The sequence below is a fragment of the Polyodon spathula genome, chromosome 3, assembly GCF_017654505.1.
Source record: "Polyodon spathula isolate WHYD16114869_AA chromosome 3, ASM1765450v1, whole genome shotgun sequence".
In the NCBI taxonomy this organism is placed as follows: domain Eukaryota; kingdom Metazoa; phylum Chordata; class Actinopteri; order Acipenseriformes; family Polyodontidae; genus Polyodon; species Polyodon spathula.
The window spans coordinates 35,143,983-35,162,783 of record NC_054536.1 but is presented as its reverse complement, the minus strand read 5'-3'; the positions used below and the strand labels follow the sequence as shown (position 1 = coordinate 35,162,783).

Below are 18,801 nucleotides of genomic sequence, written 5' to 3'. Positions count from 1 at the left end.
CTAGTACTACAGTGATAAATCCTGTTTCTTATATGATCCTAAAAGTCAGAATGCAACTGCTACAAATGGACTGTCAAGTTGCCTACTTAGGAAGATGATTGCAAACCTTAAAGAGTTAATAGCAGAGTTCCAAAAAATATAGCGTTAAACGTCCCAGCGTGTTGCTACAACTGTTTAAATAAGGTACCTGTACTTTTTCTTTTCACTGTAAACATCCTGTCAACTTTTTTACACTTATAACTTTAAAGTCTGTTTCAAAGCGGTTTTCCAAATGTTCGCTCTAGTGCACTGGGGTTTGAGATCTGTCCTCTAAAGCACTGCAGGAACGGCAATTAAAGAAAACAAAAAAAAACAATAATAATAAGTGATCTGGCTTATCTGTTCTGCAACACTTGGATTGTTGTGCTACCTGTTTGACAATGTGGGCAATGATCCTTACACAATGATCAGTACACTACAGCAGATAAAACAGCTTTGAAACTTTACAGTCAGAAGTGTAAAAAGTTGTCAGGATGTTAACAATTAAAATTAGGACAAAAATGCTAGAAAAATCTACTTGTCCCATCCCCATTGCACAAAATCAGTTTTTTTTTCTTGAATATAAAGTTGAAAAGACTTCAGTTAAGACTACTGGTATTTCCTAATGATTTATTTAAAACAGCATCTGTTAATAGAAAAAGGAATCACGTAGCTGCCTTAGTTTCAGGAATAAGTTATGATCATGTATCACTTTAAATAATAAACCACGGAGCCTTATAAAGACACATTGGAAAACAAGCCATTGGCAATACTGGCAGTCTGTAGTTTTTACAGAGCACAGTATAAAGTGCTTTGCAGGAGAGAGGGACACATCTTGTGTCAATTAGAGCCCTGCCCTAGCCCTGAGTTATCTTTTTATATTTATAGGCGCACCAGTTTTATGTAGAAATATAATTGTCAGATAAAATGCCAGAATACCTTGCCCTATAAAACAGAATACAAAGATGACTACAAAAGATTTAGAAGTGAGTAGTTTTTCGAGATTTACAATTATACTGTAAATACAGTATAATTGTAAATCTCGAAAAGCTACTTGTTTCTAAATCTTTTGTAGTCATCTTTGTATTACTTTAGTATAAATACATGTTAATTTGGATTCATATGTTGTTTTTTTCTGACTTTATGTGAACGAAAAGACACATATTTTCCCATTTTCCCATTGGAAATAGTGATATTTTGAAATATCACTGTCCTGGTCACAAAAGCAAAGTTTGTGGGGAATAATAGCCATTTTCTATACTTTTGAGGCATAAGCAATTAGGAAATAACACTTACTACCCAGGAATAAAAATTGTGTTACATAGTGTTTATCACTGTCTTGTCTAAGAACCGTATCAGTTCTGCAACTGTACAACACTGTTAACCACTTTGCCACAACAGGGTATGCTTTTTTCTTAGTCGCTGTCAGAGTAGAAAATTATGGGTGTTGTTGAGTGATTGAAAACTAGACATTTTGAAAGTGGTCGTAAATATTTGACAGAAAATGGTGATGCTTTAGTTGGTAAACTTATAGAACGCATTGATGGGAATGTCCAGTGTGATTTTTGACATGAATTTTTTTAAAAGATAAAAATAAAAAAAATTTGCAACATTAGTTGTACAATGTGCAATGGCTGTTCCAACAAAAACATAGAATAAAAGAAAACAGCAACTGTGTTTCCTGCCTGACTTCATAAATGCCACCATGAACGTTATTTACTATCCCGGATGTACCTTATTTTATGCAAAATATCTTCCTATGGAAGAAGAAAACTGTACATACTAAAGGGTACTGTATGTATTAAACTGTATGTATTAATCACAAAAGACCTGCCTGTGGAACAGGAAAACTGTATGTATTAAACAGTATATACATTATAAACAAGTTTATCCAGAGGAATTCCCCATTGCAACACGTTGTTTGGCAGGGACATGCCTGCTCAATAGGTTATAAACAGCACTCCATTCTAACAGGATCCATTATATATACAATACAGCATTTTCTAGATTTTTCTAGAATTAGGTTATGTATTACCATATTGAAATTTCTAGTACCTTGTAGAGAATACTATCACAGCATCAAAGGGAATGAATACTTTCGAATTAGCATTTTTGTAAAATAAATTGCAAAAATTTGTTGAATTAAATAATTGTAGACATCTATTTCTTATAACATTTTTACTCCAAAAAAACAAAACTTTTGCAACAAATATTTTTCCTAAAATTCTTCGCTTTTGAGAAATTTCTAGAAATTATAAATTTCCACTGGGTTAGTAAACTTTTGACTACAACTGTGTGTGTGTATGATATATATATATATATATATATATATATATATATATATATATATATATATATAAAAATACTTGCAAACTTGCAAAAGTTTTGTTTTTTTGGAGTAAAAATGTTATAAGAAATAGATGTCTACAATTATTTAATTCAACAAATTTTATATATATATTTAATTTGTCTAACAAGCAAAGAATAAGGGTGAAGCTTGTTGTCCCTCAACCAAATCTTTCACATCCTTGTAAGTAAGTAATCAACACACAAATAAAACATTTTTGGGGTGAATAACAAAGTGGGTCAAATATTGTGAAAATGTACAATATTAGAAAGTTTTACTTTTCAGTGCAAATAAATTATACTATGTCCCTTGCTTGAAAAAGTGTGGGTACCATTCAGCCAAGGTTTATTATTTTTTTGCCATTAAATTGAAGTTATTTCCCTATTCAGAATCTCAGTCCAGCCACATATGTAGAAATTGAGACCCAATGCGTTCATCTGTGCTGTACAAATAATTAAAAAAAACTGTTATTCCCCCTGCCCTGTCTCCCCAAGATCACAACGTGATGCAATACATACTGAGAGGTCATCTCCTCGGAGAAGGTTCCCTGAGAGGTCAAGATAACGGAGGCTGTTGAGAACCAACTGGTTGGCACTCAGTGACTGGGCAAGGCTGTTCACACCTGAAACAGCAAAGGCAATGGTTTTACTCAGGTTAGATTTTTTCACGCCTGTAGAATAAATAGTAATTTGCAGTTGTAATCAAGAAAAATGTAATTATAACTGAATTCCCTTCAAGCATTGTAAAGCATCAACTAATACATATCATAAAAATATCCTAAATGCATGTACATCAACATACGTTTATGTTTACAAGCAATGCTAAGTATAAATACATTAGTCAGCCACCAAAAGTGTCATCCAGCAATCAGGTAAGGTTCACTGGTGTTTTTTGGCTCATTTTGAATTCTAGTTGAAACCAGTGAAGAAACAGCTGCTTGGATTTGTGATGATTGCTGCTTTTCTTAAGCCCGTCATGCACTTGGAAACATGGTCAATTCTACACTAAAATGTAATTTCTTGGTGACTATCGATTTTTGATGGAATAGAAACAGTACTGAAAAAAAGGCACAGGCTAGACAAATAATGTTTCAATACTTTCAAACTTGATGTGTTCAGCACAGTATATGTACTCTATTACAATTCCGAAATAAGTCTATTTTTAAAAGGTATGGGTTGCTGCATATTTAAATAAGCACATTAGATGATTGCACGGCAAAGAAACAATAAAAGCAAGCTACAAGGAAACAAATAGCCAGAACTACTACCCCCGACCATGCTTCAATACCGCAATCACAATCAAACTTCCCTATGCAGTGATGACCTATTCAAAACTTACAATGTAAAGCCTGTCATTAGCATTGGAAGCATATAGACCTGCCACATCTCACTTGTAACTATACATCAGGTTAAATCAGATACTTTTAAAATGCTTACAGTATCAATTATACTGTAGAGAATTAGTCTAATCCATCATATACCCCTTACACACAGACAAATTATGATGGCTCAGAACTGGCACTGATGCGGCATTTTGGTCTGTGTGAATTGCCTATACCGTCACAGACCCGTCATATTTTATGCCGCAGAGACAACACTGAACCGATTTAACCCTTTCAGGACCAAGCATTTTTCAGTGAGATGCTCCCCCAGGACCAGTTTTTTGGCTGTAGACTCTCTTCCTATAAAAATTAAAAAATTTACAGTAGCATCTTGGCAATTGTGCCCTTTTTTAAATTAAGTGTTTTTTATTATGCCCCGAAGGACCTTACAATACTTTGTGAAAGTTTTGTTGAAATATATTGATGTATGGGCAGATTACAAGATATTGTTTCACCTGAGTGATTGCAGTGACATAATACACATTTATTATGAGGGTCTTTATAAGTAATAATGGACACTACTCTCAATTTATTTTTTCAAAATAAACATTTATAAATAAAATCATAGTTCATTCATTCCATTATTAATAAGGGAAAAAATGTACTTAACAACAGGTTTAGAAACTAACAATATTGTGGTACTAATCCCAAAGACTAGTAACTTTTATAACTTGCTAGTCCTGATGTAAACTTGCTAGTCCTTATGTGAAGTGCCTAACATTTGTTTTTAACAAAGGCACCTTACTAAACGCTCCTACAGATCAATCACTCATCTGTTTGCACCTCATTACTAAGCGATTACTGTACTGTGCGCTCAGAAACTGTCACTAACAGCACCAGGCGGGATGACAGGAAAAAAAAATTCTCTCAGCCGTGTCACCTTGTCAACCACGAAGCTCCGTCTGAAATTGACACTGATAGCACAAATAAAATGTTTATTTTATTGTTCATTACATGTGTTGCTGTTTACAAAAATGCTCGCTGGTTTGGTTTGTTAGATGAAGGGAGGTTTCAGTTCCGAGTTTTGTAAGCATGATGAATGTTTATTCACCACTGCTACACTGTTAGAAAATTAACTTTCCTGCATTTTTCTGACACAACACTGTGAACGTGAGAGGATATCTGTATATTTGTTTTAATTACTCACCCAGAGCACTACTAAAACACAGACATCAACTAGTTCTCATCAGATTTAATTTGCCTCGGGCGAGCGTGTGAGTGTGAGTTTATAACCCTGTGACAAATTTAGTTCGTGAAATAGTATCTGCTTAGATTCTCATTTCTTGATATTTATAAATGTTGTAAAAACACGTCTATTAAAACACATGAGTCAAATATATCGGATTGCAGTGTTTTACCGTTTTTTTCTTAGCTTTAAACAACTTCTTGTGTCATGTTTTGTTTCTCTGTGCCTTTTAAAAATTAAATGCCCATCCCAGTGACATCACACGAAAAAACAAGCAAGCAGGTGGTGAAATTCAATTCCTCCCAAATCCAATGATATCCGATCTGCAAATTATTTGGCCCCAGCAAGTCAAAGAGTTGAAGTGCGTTTTTATCGTGTTTACCTGATCACAGGTTCGGAATGACACTTCAGTATGATCATGTTTATACAATCACAAGCTGTTTGTTGTGTTGCTTAGTGCGTAACCGAATTTTGGGAGTTGGTTGCGGATCACCTGGAGTTTACTGACGGACCACAGGTTGGGAACCACTGTCCTATCCTAGCCAGATATCACTGAAGTTGATAGAGAGATGATAGTTGGGCACAAAATACAGTCTCAATAGCAACTCTGACTTCACTTCAAATGTCTGTGTGTCAGATTGCGAATTAATCGTAGTCAACAATCTCCCTCCTGATTTGTGAGGGCACGGTATAACGGGAACAGTGTGCCCCAGACTGGATGGTTTGGCAGTTCATTCCAGGGTCAGCTGGAAGTCAGTCACCCAGAAAGGGGGCGAATTCACAATACCAGAAGTCATTGCCTTAATGCGGTAGGCGATGTGTCAGTTATGGATTGCAGGATACGTGTTTGCACTCTCTACTGAGGGTATGTGTGGTATCAGGGGATGTGGCAAAACAATGTGTTCTTTTGTTATGGTTACGGAAAGTACAAACAAAAAAGCACCGTGAGTGTTTAGGGTTGTCTTATCTGTCTGTTTAACTGTTGTTATTTGTTATGCTAGACGGCTACCTGGGAGCTGCACTATCGTTGTCAACGATTATTGTATTAAATCACCACTTGCACTAGGAGCACTCACTATTGGACTTGTGATCATGTGTGTATAAAGTGTGTGTCATTATTAATAATATTATTATTTCGGGACTGAACCTCGTGGTTTACCTGCGCTATACACAGTGCTGTGTAGAACCAGGTATTATTATTATTTAAGGTTGTCAAACAAGCAACCCATCACAAACAAAGAGCTGCGCACTGCAAACCACTTTGCCACACGTAGTGTCAGAACACAGATTATGGACGTCAATGCACTATCCATGCTGTTACATGCACTGGATAAGAAACGTGAGGCTGCGGAGAGAAATAGAGAGGAGAAGTACACGCCACTGAGAGTCAGCAGCAAGGAAGCACCACATGTACCAGCAGGACCCGCAATGGCGTCCCCTAAAGCGAGGGCACAGAAAATGTTGGCGGAGGATGACCCAGAGGGATACCTGGTCACCTTCGAGCGGTTGGCTACCACTGCGTTATGGCCTCGGGAATATCGGGCTAGCCAGCTGGGTCCCTGCTTAATTGGGGAGGCCCAAGCAGCCTACCAGGCCATGACTGATGAGGAGGCCAGCCAATACGACCTGGTCAAGCAGGCCATCCTCCGGCGTCTCAACATCACAGGGGAAACACATCGGGTGCGCTTCAGGGAGTACCTGTGGACACCAAAGACCCGCCCTAGGGTGGTGCATTGGCTTTGCCCTCTCAAGAAACCGGGGGTTTAAATAGGCAACGCCATAGCAGTGGAACAGTTCTGCCATGTGGTCGGCGGGGAGACCCAGACGTGGATACGGTGCCACAATCCGGCCTCCCTGGAAGCCACTGTCAAACTGGCGGAGGACTTCAAGGACTCCCTGAACTCCTCCCAGACCAGCCTACTGACCTCTCCCTCACCACCGAGCAGCATGGTACTGGCTCCACCTCCACCACCGCCCCTCATCGCGCTGGGATCCAGACCTCCCAGAACCCTGAGCCCAATGGGCAGCCTAACCTCCCTACCATGGAGACGACGGCTTGCCCCCAGCTGGTGTAGATTCAATGCCCCTGACCCTATTGTCTTATCAGCAGCAAGACAGACATGTAACCCCAGTGCCTTCTGCCCCTCCTATCTGTTCCAGGTACTATCATACAAGACAAATCGCCTGGCTGTAGAGCCAGGTATTATTAAGGTGCCAAATAAGCAACCCAGCACAAATAAAGACCTGTTTTTCACAGTGAACTGTGTTGTGTTTGTTATTACTGAGCACTGCATCACCTCTACACCTGCACATTGCAAACCACTTTGCCACAGTCTGTCATCAACCGATAAAATTAGAGGTAGTTATAAAGAATGCTCCTGTATTCAGAATAATTCCATTAACTTTTGAACACATTGAACCAGTACTGACCTGGTTGCCCTACAACCTACAACCTATTGACAGCATCCTGGTAGGTCATTCTTTCCAAAAAAACATTAGGCCATAGTCCGATAGCAGATATATAAAACAAACAAAAAGAAATGTTGCAAATTCATAGTACAAAGAATTTACCTTTAGGTGATAATGAGGTTTTTGAGATATTTAAGTGTTTCAGTCCCTTTGGGAGTTTGGCAAAATGGATACTCAGGGAGAACAAACCTGTAACAAAAAACACAAGAAACAACTCTGTACTGTCACTGGAAAGGATAAATCTTCAAAAGAAAATCTGCCTGCCACCCCCACCCTCCTTCCCATACCTCCCCACCCTCCTTCAAGCTCAATGGAGGAGAAACAAAAGGCATTGTCTGTGGCTGAGCTCTCCAGCTCGTTGCCAAACAGTTGAAGGATTCTACATCAGTCCACTTGGCCCTTTCATTTGTACTGCCCATTCATCATAAAACTGCATGTCAGGGCTCCTTGACAGAAAACTCTATATTCTTCCAACACCAACAAATATAATATATTTCTCAAAATAGTCTGTGACCTTGGTCAGTTATGTGTGTGTTTTTTTTTTTCTAGTATAGTGGCACAAACAAATATTCATACAATAACTAAGTTTCAATATCCACAGTTCAATGTATGATTTTAGGGTTCCATATGTCAAAATAAAGATGTTGCCAGTGAAGCCAAGTATGACCTAACTTTTATTCCTAAACAGACAATAACCTCAGCTGAAGCTGAAAACCTCCAACCCATTTATATTTAGCTTTCTGTGCAACAAAAGATAATAATAATAATAATAATAATAATAATAATATAATAATAATAATAATAATAATAATAATAATCACTGTAGGACCAGTACCCAAAAGCCTGTTTCTGGTTATAATCTCTGCATGGTATAGCAGAAATATAATTTAATAAAGGATTATCTTTGGTAATTGCCAGCAGATAATGCTGTCATAAAATAAAAGGTCCCAAAAAAAGGTACACAGTGCACAGTGTTACATTAGAAAAAGAACGAGAATAAAGAGCATGCAGTCTAGAGGGATTATTCCAAACACACATTGTTATGTACACAGCTCTAGCTTTTGGTAGCGAAGTAGAACAAAATAACAAAGTTACTTTCATAACAAAGAGGAATAAAGTTCCCCAGACCATAACGAATCAAATGAAGGTAATTCTTATATAGGCATGTGAATGTTCAAGAAACAATCACAGGCAAGTGGTCCCAAAGAGCATTAACATCAAAAACCAACCTGCTGTGCGGGTGTAATAATACCCTCATTAGTTCAATGTGAGCACAAGGTAGTCTGAATGTTCCTTACCTCGGTCCTCAAGTGCATTATTGGTAAGGTTTATTGTGTGAAGTCCTGAACAAGGATTAAGGGTGAGGGCGTTGGCCAATTTCTGTGCAAAATCTCTAGAAGTTTAAAAACAAAAGAGGTTAGAAATATCCCACAGACTCATTATAACGCCTGCTTTAACACCCAGCAATTGATTTAACTGCAGAACAAAGCCCTCTGACAATGTTGTTTAAGGACATTTATATAAAAGTGAACTAGGCCTACTTCTTGTTAGCTTAAACCAAAGTTAAGGAAGGAAACCAAGGAGCTCTGCAATCTATCTATCTGTATTTCATACGGTTGGATAATGGCAAAAGAGCAAATACGTGTCGCGCTAAACTCAAATAAGCCCACAGTAGCCATAGAGGGGACAGATATTTGAGTAACATATCAATTAATCTATAACTTTAAACACTTAATCACAAGAAACCCCCACCAATTGTAACATCAAGTCAATTCAAACAAATCTCTTACACATGGCTTCGGTAGAGCAAACTCTCAGGTCAGTTTTGTAAATCAAATGTGGATAAGACATGGGATTAAATACTGAATTAGGTCACTTTCTATAAAACTGTGTAGAACAAATAAAAACATATACATGGTTACAGTCAACCAGAGAACAGTGTGTTTATTTTTGTGTCACTTAAAACAAAAATTTGTTTAGGGTGGGACAACTAGAATCCCAGGTCAATAAAATCATAATCTTCTGACACTGTGGAAAATCTGTGTGGTGTAGATGCGGACGGTTCAACTCTGCACAACAAGCTCTTACATTTATCCATTAGAATTTCAGAGGGGGCAAATCTTTCCCACTCAAACAACAAGGTACTCACGTTTTGAGTCCTGCATTTTCCAGCACCAACTCCTCCAACCTACTCGACCGGCCCACAACGCGCAGAATCTGTTCACAGACATCTGCAGACTACAAATAAAAAGTCATGTACACAGAGATTGATAAGAAAAGCGAATTTATTCATATTATATATTTATAGAATACACTACAATCACTATTAAACATAGTGTTAGATTTTTAGACAGTCATACACAATACTGGAGAATACCTCTGAAAATTTGGGCAACCTTTAGGTTATTTAGGATCTTTGGGGTTCAAACCCTAATGTCTTACATTAGGGGGTCAATTCAACTGATGTCAGTATCAGATACATTTTTTATTTTTTTATTAAGACGCATTTACATATTTCTACAGCCATAACTACAGTAAAAAAAAAAAATCATGATCATTGTCAGTTGTTCGATTTGGTTCACAAAATGTCCTATTTGAATTATCTAAAGAGGAATATCAAGCTTTTTTTTCCTACCCACTTAAGAGAATTTGTAAAAGGTGAAGTATTTATGTCAACTCAGAGTTAACAATAGAGAGCCCACTACTCATACTGGTAAACCCAGAAGTACTGTTAAAATGCAGCCCTGATCTTTATCCAGAAAGTGACCAGTAACAAGGATTCTGATAGTTTCAGTCCTACATGTCCATTTAATTCTTCATTCTTTCATTTTAGCATTATTATTATTGTTTATTATTATTATTAAGTTATATGGGACGTTTTTGATGGGGTGTCGATTCATGTGTACGGTTGAAGTAGAGACCGCTTTGACCAGACTGCAAATCTGCAAGATGTATGTACACATCTCACAACAAAACAACTACAAACACAGAGATACATGATTGCTTTTCTTTTTAAACAAAATGCATTAAAAGCACAAAGTAGAGGTAAATTAGCTTCGGTTTATTTTTTAGCCCTTGCATAGACAAGTACAGAGAAATAGTAATGTCATAACCCACACAGAACCCCACAAAATAACACAAAAAACAACTGAAATAGCAACACAAAAACACTGTTCTAAACTACAGTATATTCTTTTTACTTTTTTTATTTTGACAAATTAAAACAAAATTAGTTTCATGGTCGTTGTGCACATAGACATAATGAATAATAGTTCATGAGCCAAGATCAGAAATGATCTGCATCAACTGTCAGAGTAAGGTTTTTTGGTATCATGTTGTTTGTGTCCATTTGGCTTGGCAACAGAATACTCTGAATTTACCTCTCATATCTACAAATATGTTTATTTTTTTAAATATATATTCTGTGATGGATTCAGTTTCACCAAGCTTCTGTACTAAATTATAACTTCTACACTATCCGTTTACTTAAACATGTGTTATTTATCATGTCTATAAACATAATAAAACTACTTATCCCGAGTTCAGTTTTTTTTTTTTTTTTGTTGTGTCACAGCTGGTGAAATCAAGTATTCCAGACAGAGCTTCACACAAGTTTTTGCACATAGCTTCCATATCTAAAAATCGGCTGCATATTCTTGTTCTTGTGTGTATCAGAATTTGTACTGGAATGTATTTCCTGAAAAAGCAAGCCAGGACTAGCACATCTGTGTCTGGAGTCTTGAGTACTGTGTGGTGTTTCCATCATCTGTTGCATGTTTGGCATGCAGATACCAAACCCTCCTATTGCTGGTATAAAACATGGCAATGTTTGCTAAATCCATAATAGATAATATGGCTACCAAACATTTCTGCATATTTATCTTTGAATCACTCAAAGGAAGAACTGGATAAGAGCTGTCTTCCATTGCTACATGTGGAAGCTGGTAATTTAGTAACCACACAACACAACCACTTTGTTAAAAGTTTACTTTACAAAGATTTAACAACTGAAGAGCAAATTAGAGAGTTTCCAAGCATTATTAAAAAATATAAGGCATTATTTATCTCTGTGTAGATTAGCCTTGCGGTCAAGGATGGCCAGTGGCAGACGCAGAAGCGGAAGACCGCAGTTCAACATGGCTAAGCACGTTTATTAAATTAAAAAAACCAAACAAAATATTTAAAAAAACAAATCAAAAATATAAAAATACAAAACCCATACCCAAGCAGAGCTATCACAGTGCAGAAGCAGGGCGCACAACCTCCTGCTCCCAGTCTTTTCCCTACACTAACCACACAGACAAAGGATCTGGTTTCTCTTTTATAAAAGGTGGCCACCACTAAATTGGCAATTAATTAACTAATTTGAGAATGGCCACATTCTACACATATTTCTTCATGGATGGGATTTTAACTCCTTCTAAGCCAAATAAATTCAAACTGTATTTATAAAATAAGCACACACCATCAAACAATGTACATGCAGTGGCTCAGGCCTACCACAAAACACATTTTAGCAATATTTATGAATTATAACTATCTGATAAATGCAGGGGCAAAAAAATGTGATTGTTACAAACGTACAGTTTGAGAATCTACTGACTTGAAACAAACAAATGATCATGTGATCAAGCGCAGAGTATAAAAAAATGCAGGCTGTTTATCCAAATAATGTAGCAGGCTAGCACAATTATGCTAATTATTGCCTGCAACTAGAATTTTTGTGAAACACATTGAAGAAATTACCATCATTGATAAACAAGCACAGTTGTACTTCGTATGTATTTTACAAGCATGTACTCCATTTATATAAATAACACCCAAGAAAATTGGTGGGCAGGTAAAATAATTTTGTAAACAATTTTGATAGGCATTATGTAAATTGTTTTTTTTTCATGCGTAACGCAAACATCACATTGAACCACAGGAATATAGCAGAAACAATGTTTATTCAATACATCATTTTTAAAAGAATAATACAAAACAGATTAATGTAATCTTGTATTATTGTATTCTGACTGACTTTTCATATCTTAACGTGTTACCCAAACTCGGCTGTTAAATTCACTTTCTCCACTAGCAAGCAGAAAAAAGAAAACAGTAGCCCATCATCGTTTGTTCTAATAAACTTAACTGTTACACACTCCCAGCGTATGTTTGAAAATGCACTGTACACAACATTCATGTCTTAAGACTTCAAGACTGTGTCACTTCAACATACTTTCAATACAATATTTTCTAAATAAAAGTTGTTAAGGCAGGAGAAAGGCGGACAAATACAAAGAACATCCTATCGATTTAATTTGCTAAACTCGCTTAATTCGCTACGTCCTTCTAAACCGTTCTTCGTTCCTGTCTCTCTCGTCAGTATTAGCATCGGAGGTCATCAATGTGTGAGGGCACACGCCCGGTGATTGGCTAAAACAGGCAAAAGGGAAAGGGAGGCACATCACCCTTGGCTATTTTTAAGCCAACTTTCCATGCAATTCACTACCAGATAGATCTGTTAACTACTTAAAAAAATGTTTTTCTTCTTTTCGGTTAGTAAGCATTCTTGGCTATGTAAAGAAATTTAGTAACCTTGCTGGTAATGTTGTGCTTATATATATATATATATATATATATATATATATATATATATATATATATATATATATATATATATATATATATATATATACATACATACATATATACACACACACACACACACACACTAATCGAAACTGAAACCTAAAGATACTAAATGCTTCACCTAATAAAAGGTATCTCTATTGGCCTTGGGCTTTAGTGAAATGCATTTTGATTGGAGAGTCATCCCTGAAGTTTACCCTATGAATATTTCACTACAGTTAATATTTTTTTTTGTTTTATTGTTTTTGGGTTTATAAACATTTTGTATGATTTCTAGTATGCTTGCACTTGTGATCGCCAAATCTCCCGACAGAAAACTAAAGCTCACTTGTCTAGGAACTGCACAACTCGTGTGCTCTTGTATAGAAAACCTTATTTGCACCATACACGATACATATATCATGCATAACGATGCCATCAGGAAACTTTCTCTCTGCAATATAGAATAGTATCGCTAATGACAAAGCCTTTCTACAGTGTACTAGCTAACAGTGCAGAGAAACTGAAAAGTTTCCACAGAATGGTAAAACTGGTTTGGAGATGTACACCACTGGAACGTAGAGTAACTGTTCTCATATATAAAATGCATGTACTGCTATGTATGACAATTAATACATATTAATAGTTTATATATTACGGTTGAGTCTAGTTCCCATAACAAGAAAGGACCTTTTTGTTAGGAATTTTACATTTTAGGTGCACAACTGTGAAATGAAAATACTGATTTTAACAATCAAAGAAGAGTACGGGACTGTCATCAAGAACCATAAATTGATTTTGAAGAGCGCTGAAGAGTTTTACAGAAAATTATATCAAGATGAAGAGAGCAACGTAGCAGATGAAGAAGATGAGATGGAAAAAACACAACCCGAGGAAGAAGTCAAATTGGATTTGAAAATGAACCTGAAGAAGACTCAAGTCATGTTCAATAAATATACCGTGCCACAGGCAATTGAAGTCAGTGAGATCAAGCTTGAACAAGTCAATAACTACGTATACTTAGGACTGTTAGTTTTGGCAACGGAGAACCAAATGTGCGAAATCAACAGAACAGCAAAAATGGGCTGGAGTACCTTTGGAAGATTAAGCACGGTTCTGAAAGGGAAACTACCCTTATGCCTCAAAGAGGAAAGTCTTCGACCAATGCATGATGCCAGTGCTAACTTACAAGGCGAAACCTGGACCCGCAATGAAAAAATGACAAAAAAATTACAAATAACAAAGTATGGAAAGAGACAGGAAAAATAAGGAATAGATAAGAGTGCAAACAAAAGTATGCAATGTTATTATAAGAGCGAAAAAACTGAAATGGCAGTGGGCCGGACATGTAGGAAGAACAGACCATCACTGGACCAAGGAGATACTAGACTGGATCCCAAGACATATAAAGCGACCAAAAAGAAGACCCCCAGGAAGATGGCAAGATGAAATTAGGAAACACACCCGATGAGAGATGCAGCAGACAGGCTTTTGTGAAAGAACCTTGGGGAGATCTTCATCCAGCACACACACAGATAGATAGATAGATAGAGAGATAGATAGACAGATAGAGATAGATAGATAGATAGATAGATATTAGAAAAAAAGAAACATCTGTGCTCTGCAATGCTTAACCACAATGAGAGGCCGACCATGTAAGGAGATTGTATATTAAAACAAAAGAAAGTCTCAAATAGATACACCAAACTTAGTTTGTCGATTGAAGTCCCAGGTACCAATTGGTCGCACACTTAAAAATAGGACGGTATTTACTGTAGTCTTTTAAAAAAATATTTTCTTCATTATATTAGTTTAAACATGTTTTTGCTACAACAAGTAAACAAACAAAAAAATGGTAGAACCATACGTTTCAACACAACAGATTCACAATGATTTCAATTACAGCTGTAGTTACTTATATACACATACCAATTCAATTATACTCCAATCATTTATCAATGAACAAACATCTCTACATTGTACAATTTCCATTAGTTCAACAGTTGACTTTCAACTTAAATCTATATATATATATATATATATATATATATATATATATATATATATATATATATATATATATATATATATGAACAATTAAAGTTTAACTACAAAATGAAGTTATTTATCCACATTGTATAATTTTCATACTAAGATCAACATTTAGATTAATCTAATTCTTATTAATGATGCAAAATTGTAATACAAATTTCTACTTCATCAGATAGAGAGGGTAAAATCACCTTAGATGCTGAAGAAAGTACAATTCTTTAAACCATCATTTTAATTCAGAGATATTGGCTCAAATCCAATGTTTCATTTACATTGCAAGGTTCCATGGTTTTTAGTGTAAAAATAAATAAACTTTGCTTAATTACATTACCAACTGTAATAGGAGTTAAAACTTTTTCAAATCGATATTAACTTTAAACTTCAGAAATAAGTATCTATGATTATATGCTTTGTTAGCAAACTGTTTGTTATAATCTTTGTAAACAGTAGCTGTCAATGAAATGCCCCGCCCCAAAAATATGGAACAGTCTGGTTGTTTTTTTTTGTTTTTTTTTATAATATACACTGACCTATTACAAAGTTTCACAATATGTCCCACCTACGTAGCTCAGATTTGCTAATATGTGTTTTGACTGACAGTACAACTTTGTCACTGTTTATATTTGAACCACCAGGAGAAGAGTTTTTTGTTTTATTCAATAATGGACTTGGGGGAGGCCAAAGATATTCTAGAATATCTTTGGTATGGTCCCCAGCAGAGGCTGGGCCTGGGTGCAGCCCTGACGCCGGCCCTGACTCTGAGTTAAACAGTATCTGTCTTTGACCGAGACATATTTGTGAATTCACTCACCCAGTACATATACAAATAATTTCTTCCTCCAGATCAGCTAATTTCTTCTCGTCCAGCTACTGTTTTTCTTGAGCATTACTTTTGTTTTTGTCTGGAACTGCTTTCTGATCCCTGAAATCTCGCTATTGCTTTCCTTTTGTTTAATTTTCTGATACTTAAGTTATTATTATTTTTTTTTTAATTATTATTATTTTCTGTAATATAACTAAAATCGCCATCACTGAACCGCTAAACACCTCATTCAGTTCTCGCTTCTGAGGCTGTCACCATGACACGCACGAAGAACGTCAATATGAACGAGGCGTACCTTTTTGGTTGATAAGACTCGATGTAGATTTTACAGAGTAGTTACAGAACAAGTGTAATATATGCTTACAGGCGGGCTGGTTTTAATACATAATTTTAAAAAGAATACAAGCTGGATTAAAGGAGGCACCGGGCCATATCTGGCCCCCGGGTCGCATGTGCACCCCCACTTTAGAAATTAGGTAGCTTTAGCTTACCAGTTTGAGGTCCTTGCTGGAGAGCTTTGTAAACCACTGGTTGTATTCCAGAACAGCAATAATAGGTATTAAATCTCTACAAAGCAAGAAACAAATACATAAAAAATACATAGCACATTAAAAAAGAAGTGTTACAGAACACCCTGCAGTGCTTACAAGAAACACATTATTTTACTGTCCATACGCAGCAATTTCTTTCAACATATTCACGATCAATTTGATATTTGTTTCATTCACACATCAGTAAATAAGCTAGACAATTACTTTGTTTCAACTTTTGCCAGGAGAAAGATTTTTCTTCTAAACACTGCAGTGTATCCCTCATTGAAATGAGTATGGAAATAAAAAACCAGCAATGCAGTAGGAAGACACATGAACACACACTGCCATCCTTACAGGATTTTGTGTCTTGGCGAAATGAAAGATAAATATATTGTGTGTGATTATCATGTGTGATTAAACATTTTAAAAAGAGTCAACAATATGTTTAACAATATAAAAATGTGATTCGGACAACACGGAAAAGCAAAGCAAATGAATGTGTTTCTTGTAAACTTCTTGTTCTGTAACACTTTAACTTCAACATATTTTCCAGACAATCATAAAAACACTATAAATAGTGTATGATGTATAACCCCCTGTGATTTTTAAACTCCAGTCTGTGGGATAACCTCCAAAACAAGGATGTCATCTCAAACAGGGCAACAAGGAGGAATACTCCAACTGAATGCAATCTTTAGAATGAACGCCTTCAACATTCTGAGGTTTAAATCCCAAAAGACAGGCCTGGTGTAAGGAAGCACTCTCAGGATTTCTCAACTTTTGCAGTTCAGTAAAAGCTATTAAAATTGAGCATCTCTCTCTAAGGAGAACCTGCCTCCTAAAAGTGCTTCACGTACAGATTAATGAATTGTACTGTACGCAGGAGCATATGGCTATAACTGCCTTCAATTAAATTTTCTGTCAGCCACAAACTAATATCCAACAGCACTTATAAGCAAAGGAATAGCATGTGAACTGCACAATGGCTACAGAGTACACAGTGTAACAGACAAGTGCTTTGACTTGAAAGATTGCAATCCTATCAAACAGACAGTAATATTACATCTATAATTATTTAGGAAGTCTAAAGTGTAATGCAGACTTACCTGTGATATAAATGACTGAAATCCTGAAGGTTCAATTCTCTGGTGTCTTGTGTTAGATAAATTGTGTCCACATCCTATTTTTTTTTTTTTTTTTTTAAAAAAGAGAAATAAGTAAAATAAATTCAACAAAGAAAAATGTCGGGTAGCATACAGGCAGTTTTCTGAAGGATATCACTGTCCCCAGAAAAGGATAACGTGAGTTTTTGTCTTTAAGCAACATCAGAAAATAAATTTTCAGTAAAACCCTAATTTTAAAAACAAAAAAAGAGGATGAAAGAAAATATATGCTGTGTTTTGTTTCCTAATCCACACATAAAATAAAAAGAAAATGAGACGATACTTACCCACTGCACCTCTTCCCTATACGGAAATCCCAACCAGTCACAGACACATTTGTACATGTGAGAGAAACCGCCTATAAGTGAAAAACAAACAAACAAACAAACAATGAACTCCATGTCCAGCTGTCCAAGTAAAAATAACATTTCTAACATCAAAAACATTAATGTGGGTTCATCTTAATGAGATTGTCTCAGATTTCCATTCATTTTGCTTCCCATGGTTACAGTGGGCAGAGGCTGGACATGAGGATATACAGTAATAAATATGGCCCTACTTAAATTAACGACGGTAATTTAGAAAATCCAAGAGTATTCATTTTTTTTTATTAAAACATAAAAAAAAACAATGAGTATAAAATGATAAAAACACAAGCGTTATTTTGTATGCCAAACAAAGTACAGTGGATTGTCGCATATCCTACAGTCACATAACCGCCCTGATCAATTAACCTCCTTGCTACATAAACAAACAAACAAATAAATAAATACATATTAAAAGTAGTCTAAGAGAGTAATGGCATTGGCAACAAATGCAGCTTCCGCGATGGAAACAGAAAGAAAGCAATCAGCCTTTTGGTGCATTCCCCTTTAAGAGAGGCGGGCTGTGTGCGTGTGTCAGTCAGCTGCATGTAGCAGTGATGTTTCAATACACCAGTCGAGAAAGCTTTTTTTATATGATGGAGCGCATGCTTGCAGATATTGGCAGCGTGTTGTTGTAGCTTTTAAATGCATTTGAATTAAACAAAGCAAGCTTCATAAAACGCAATGCTTACCAGCCGTTTGTTTAAAACAGCCGAAGCAATATTCAAACCAAGCTGCTTATCGACTGTTGGCAATATCAAGAGAGAGCGCAAAGTACTGTGACAGAGCTAGTAAGAAAGCAGAACCAGGGAGGCAAGGACTTCTAGAGTTAAGAAAGAAGCCATCAGTTG

General features: G+C 36.1%; 1 protein-coding gene across 2 annotated transcripts in view; it reads right to left on the bottom strand.

Annotated features, from left to right (window-relative positions):
* LOC121313030 (F-actin-uncapping protein LRRC16A-like) overlaps positions 1–18,801 on the bottom strand; it is a 103,440-nt gene that overhangs the window by 59,547 nt on the left and 25,092 nt on the right. For both annotated transcript variants that reach the window (XM_041245140.1, XM_041245141.1), the window contains exons 7-13: positions 17,873–17,943; positions 17,529–17,602; positions 16,381–16,456; positions 9,551–9,639; positions 8,700–8,794; positions 7,504–7,590; positions 2,884–2,987 (exon numbers count right to left, since the gene is read on the bottom strand). In XM_041245140.1, coding sequence (XP_041101074.1) covers positions 2,884–2,987; positions 7,504–7,590; positions 8,700–8,794; positions 9,551–9,639; positions 16,381–16,456; positions 17,529–17,602; positions 17,873–17,943 — 596 coding nt within the window. The remainder of the gene's footprint in view (positions 1–2,883; positions 2,988–7,503; positions 7,591–8,699; positions 8,795–9,550; positions 9,640–16,380; positions 16,457–17,528; positions 17,603–17,872; positions 17,944–18,801) is intronic.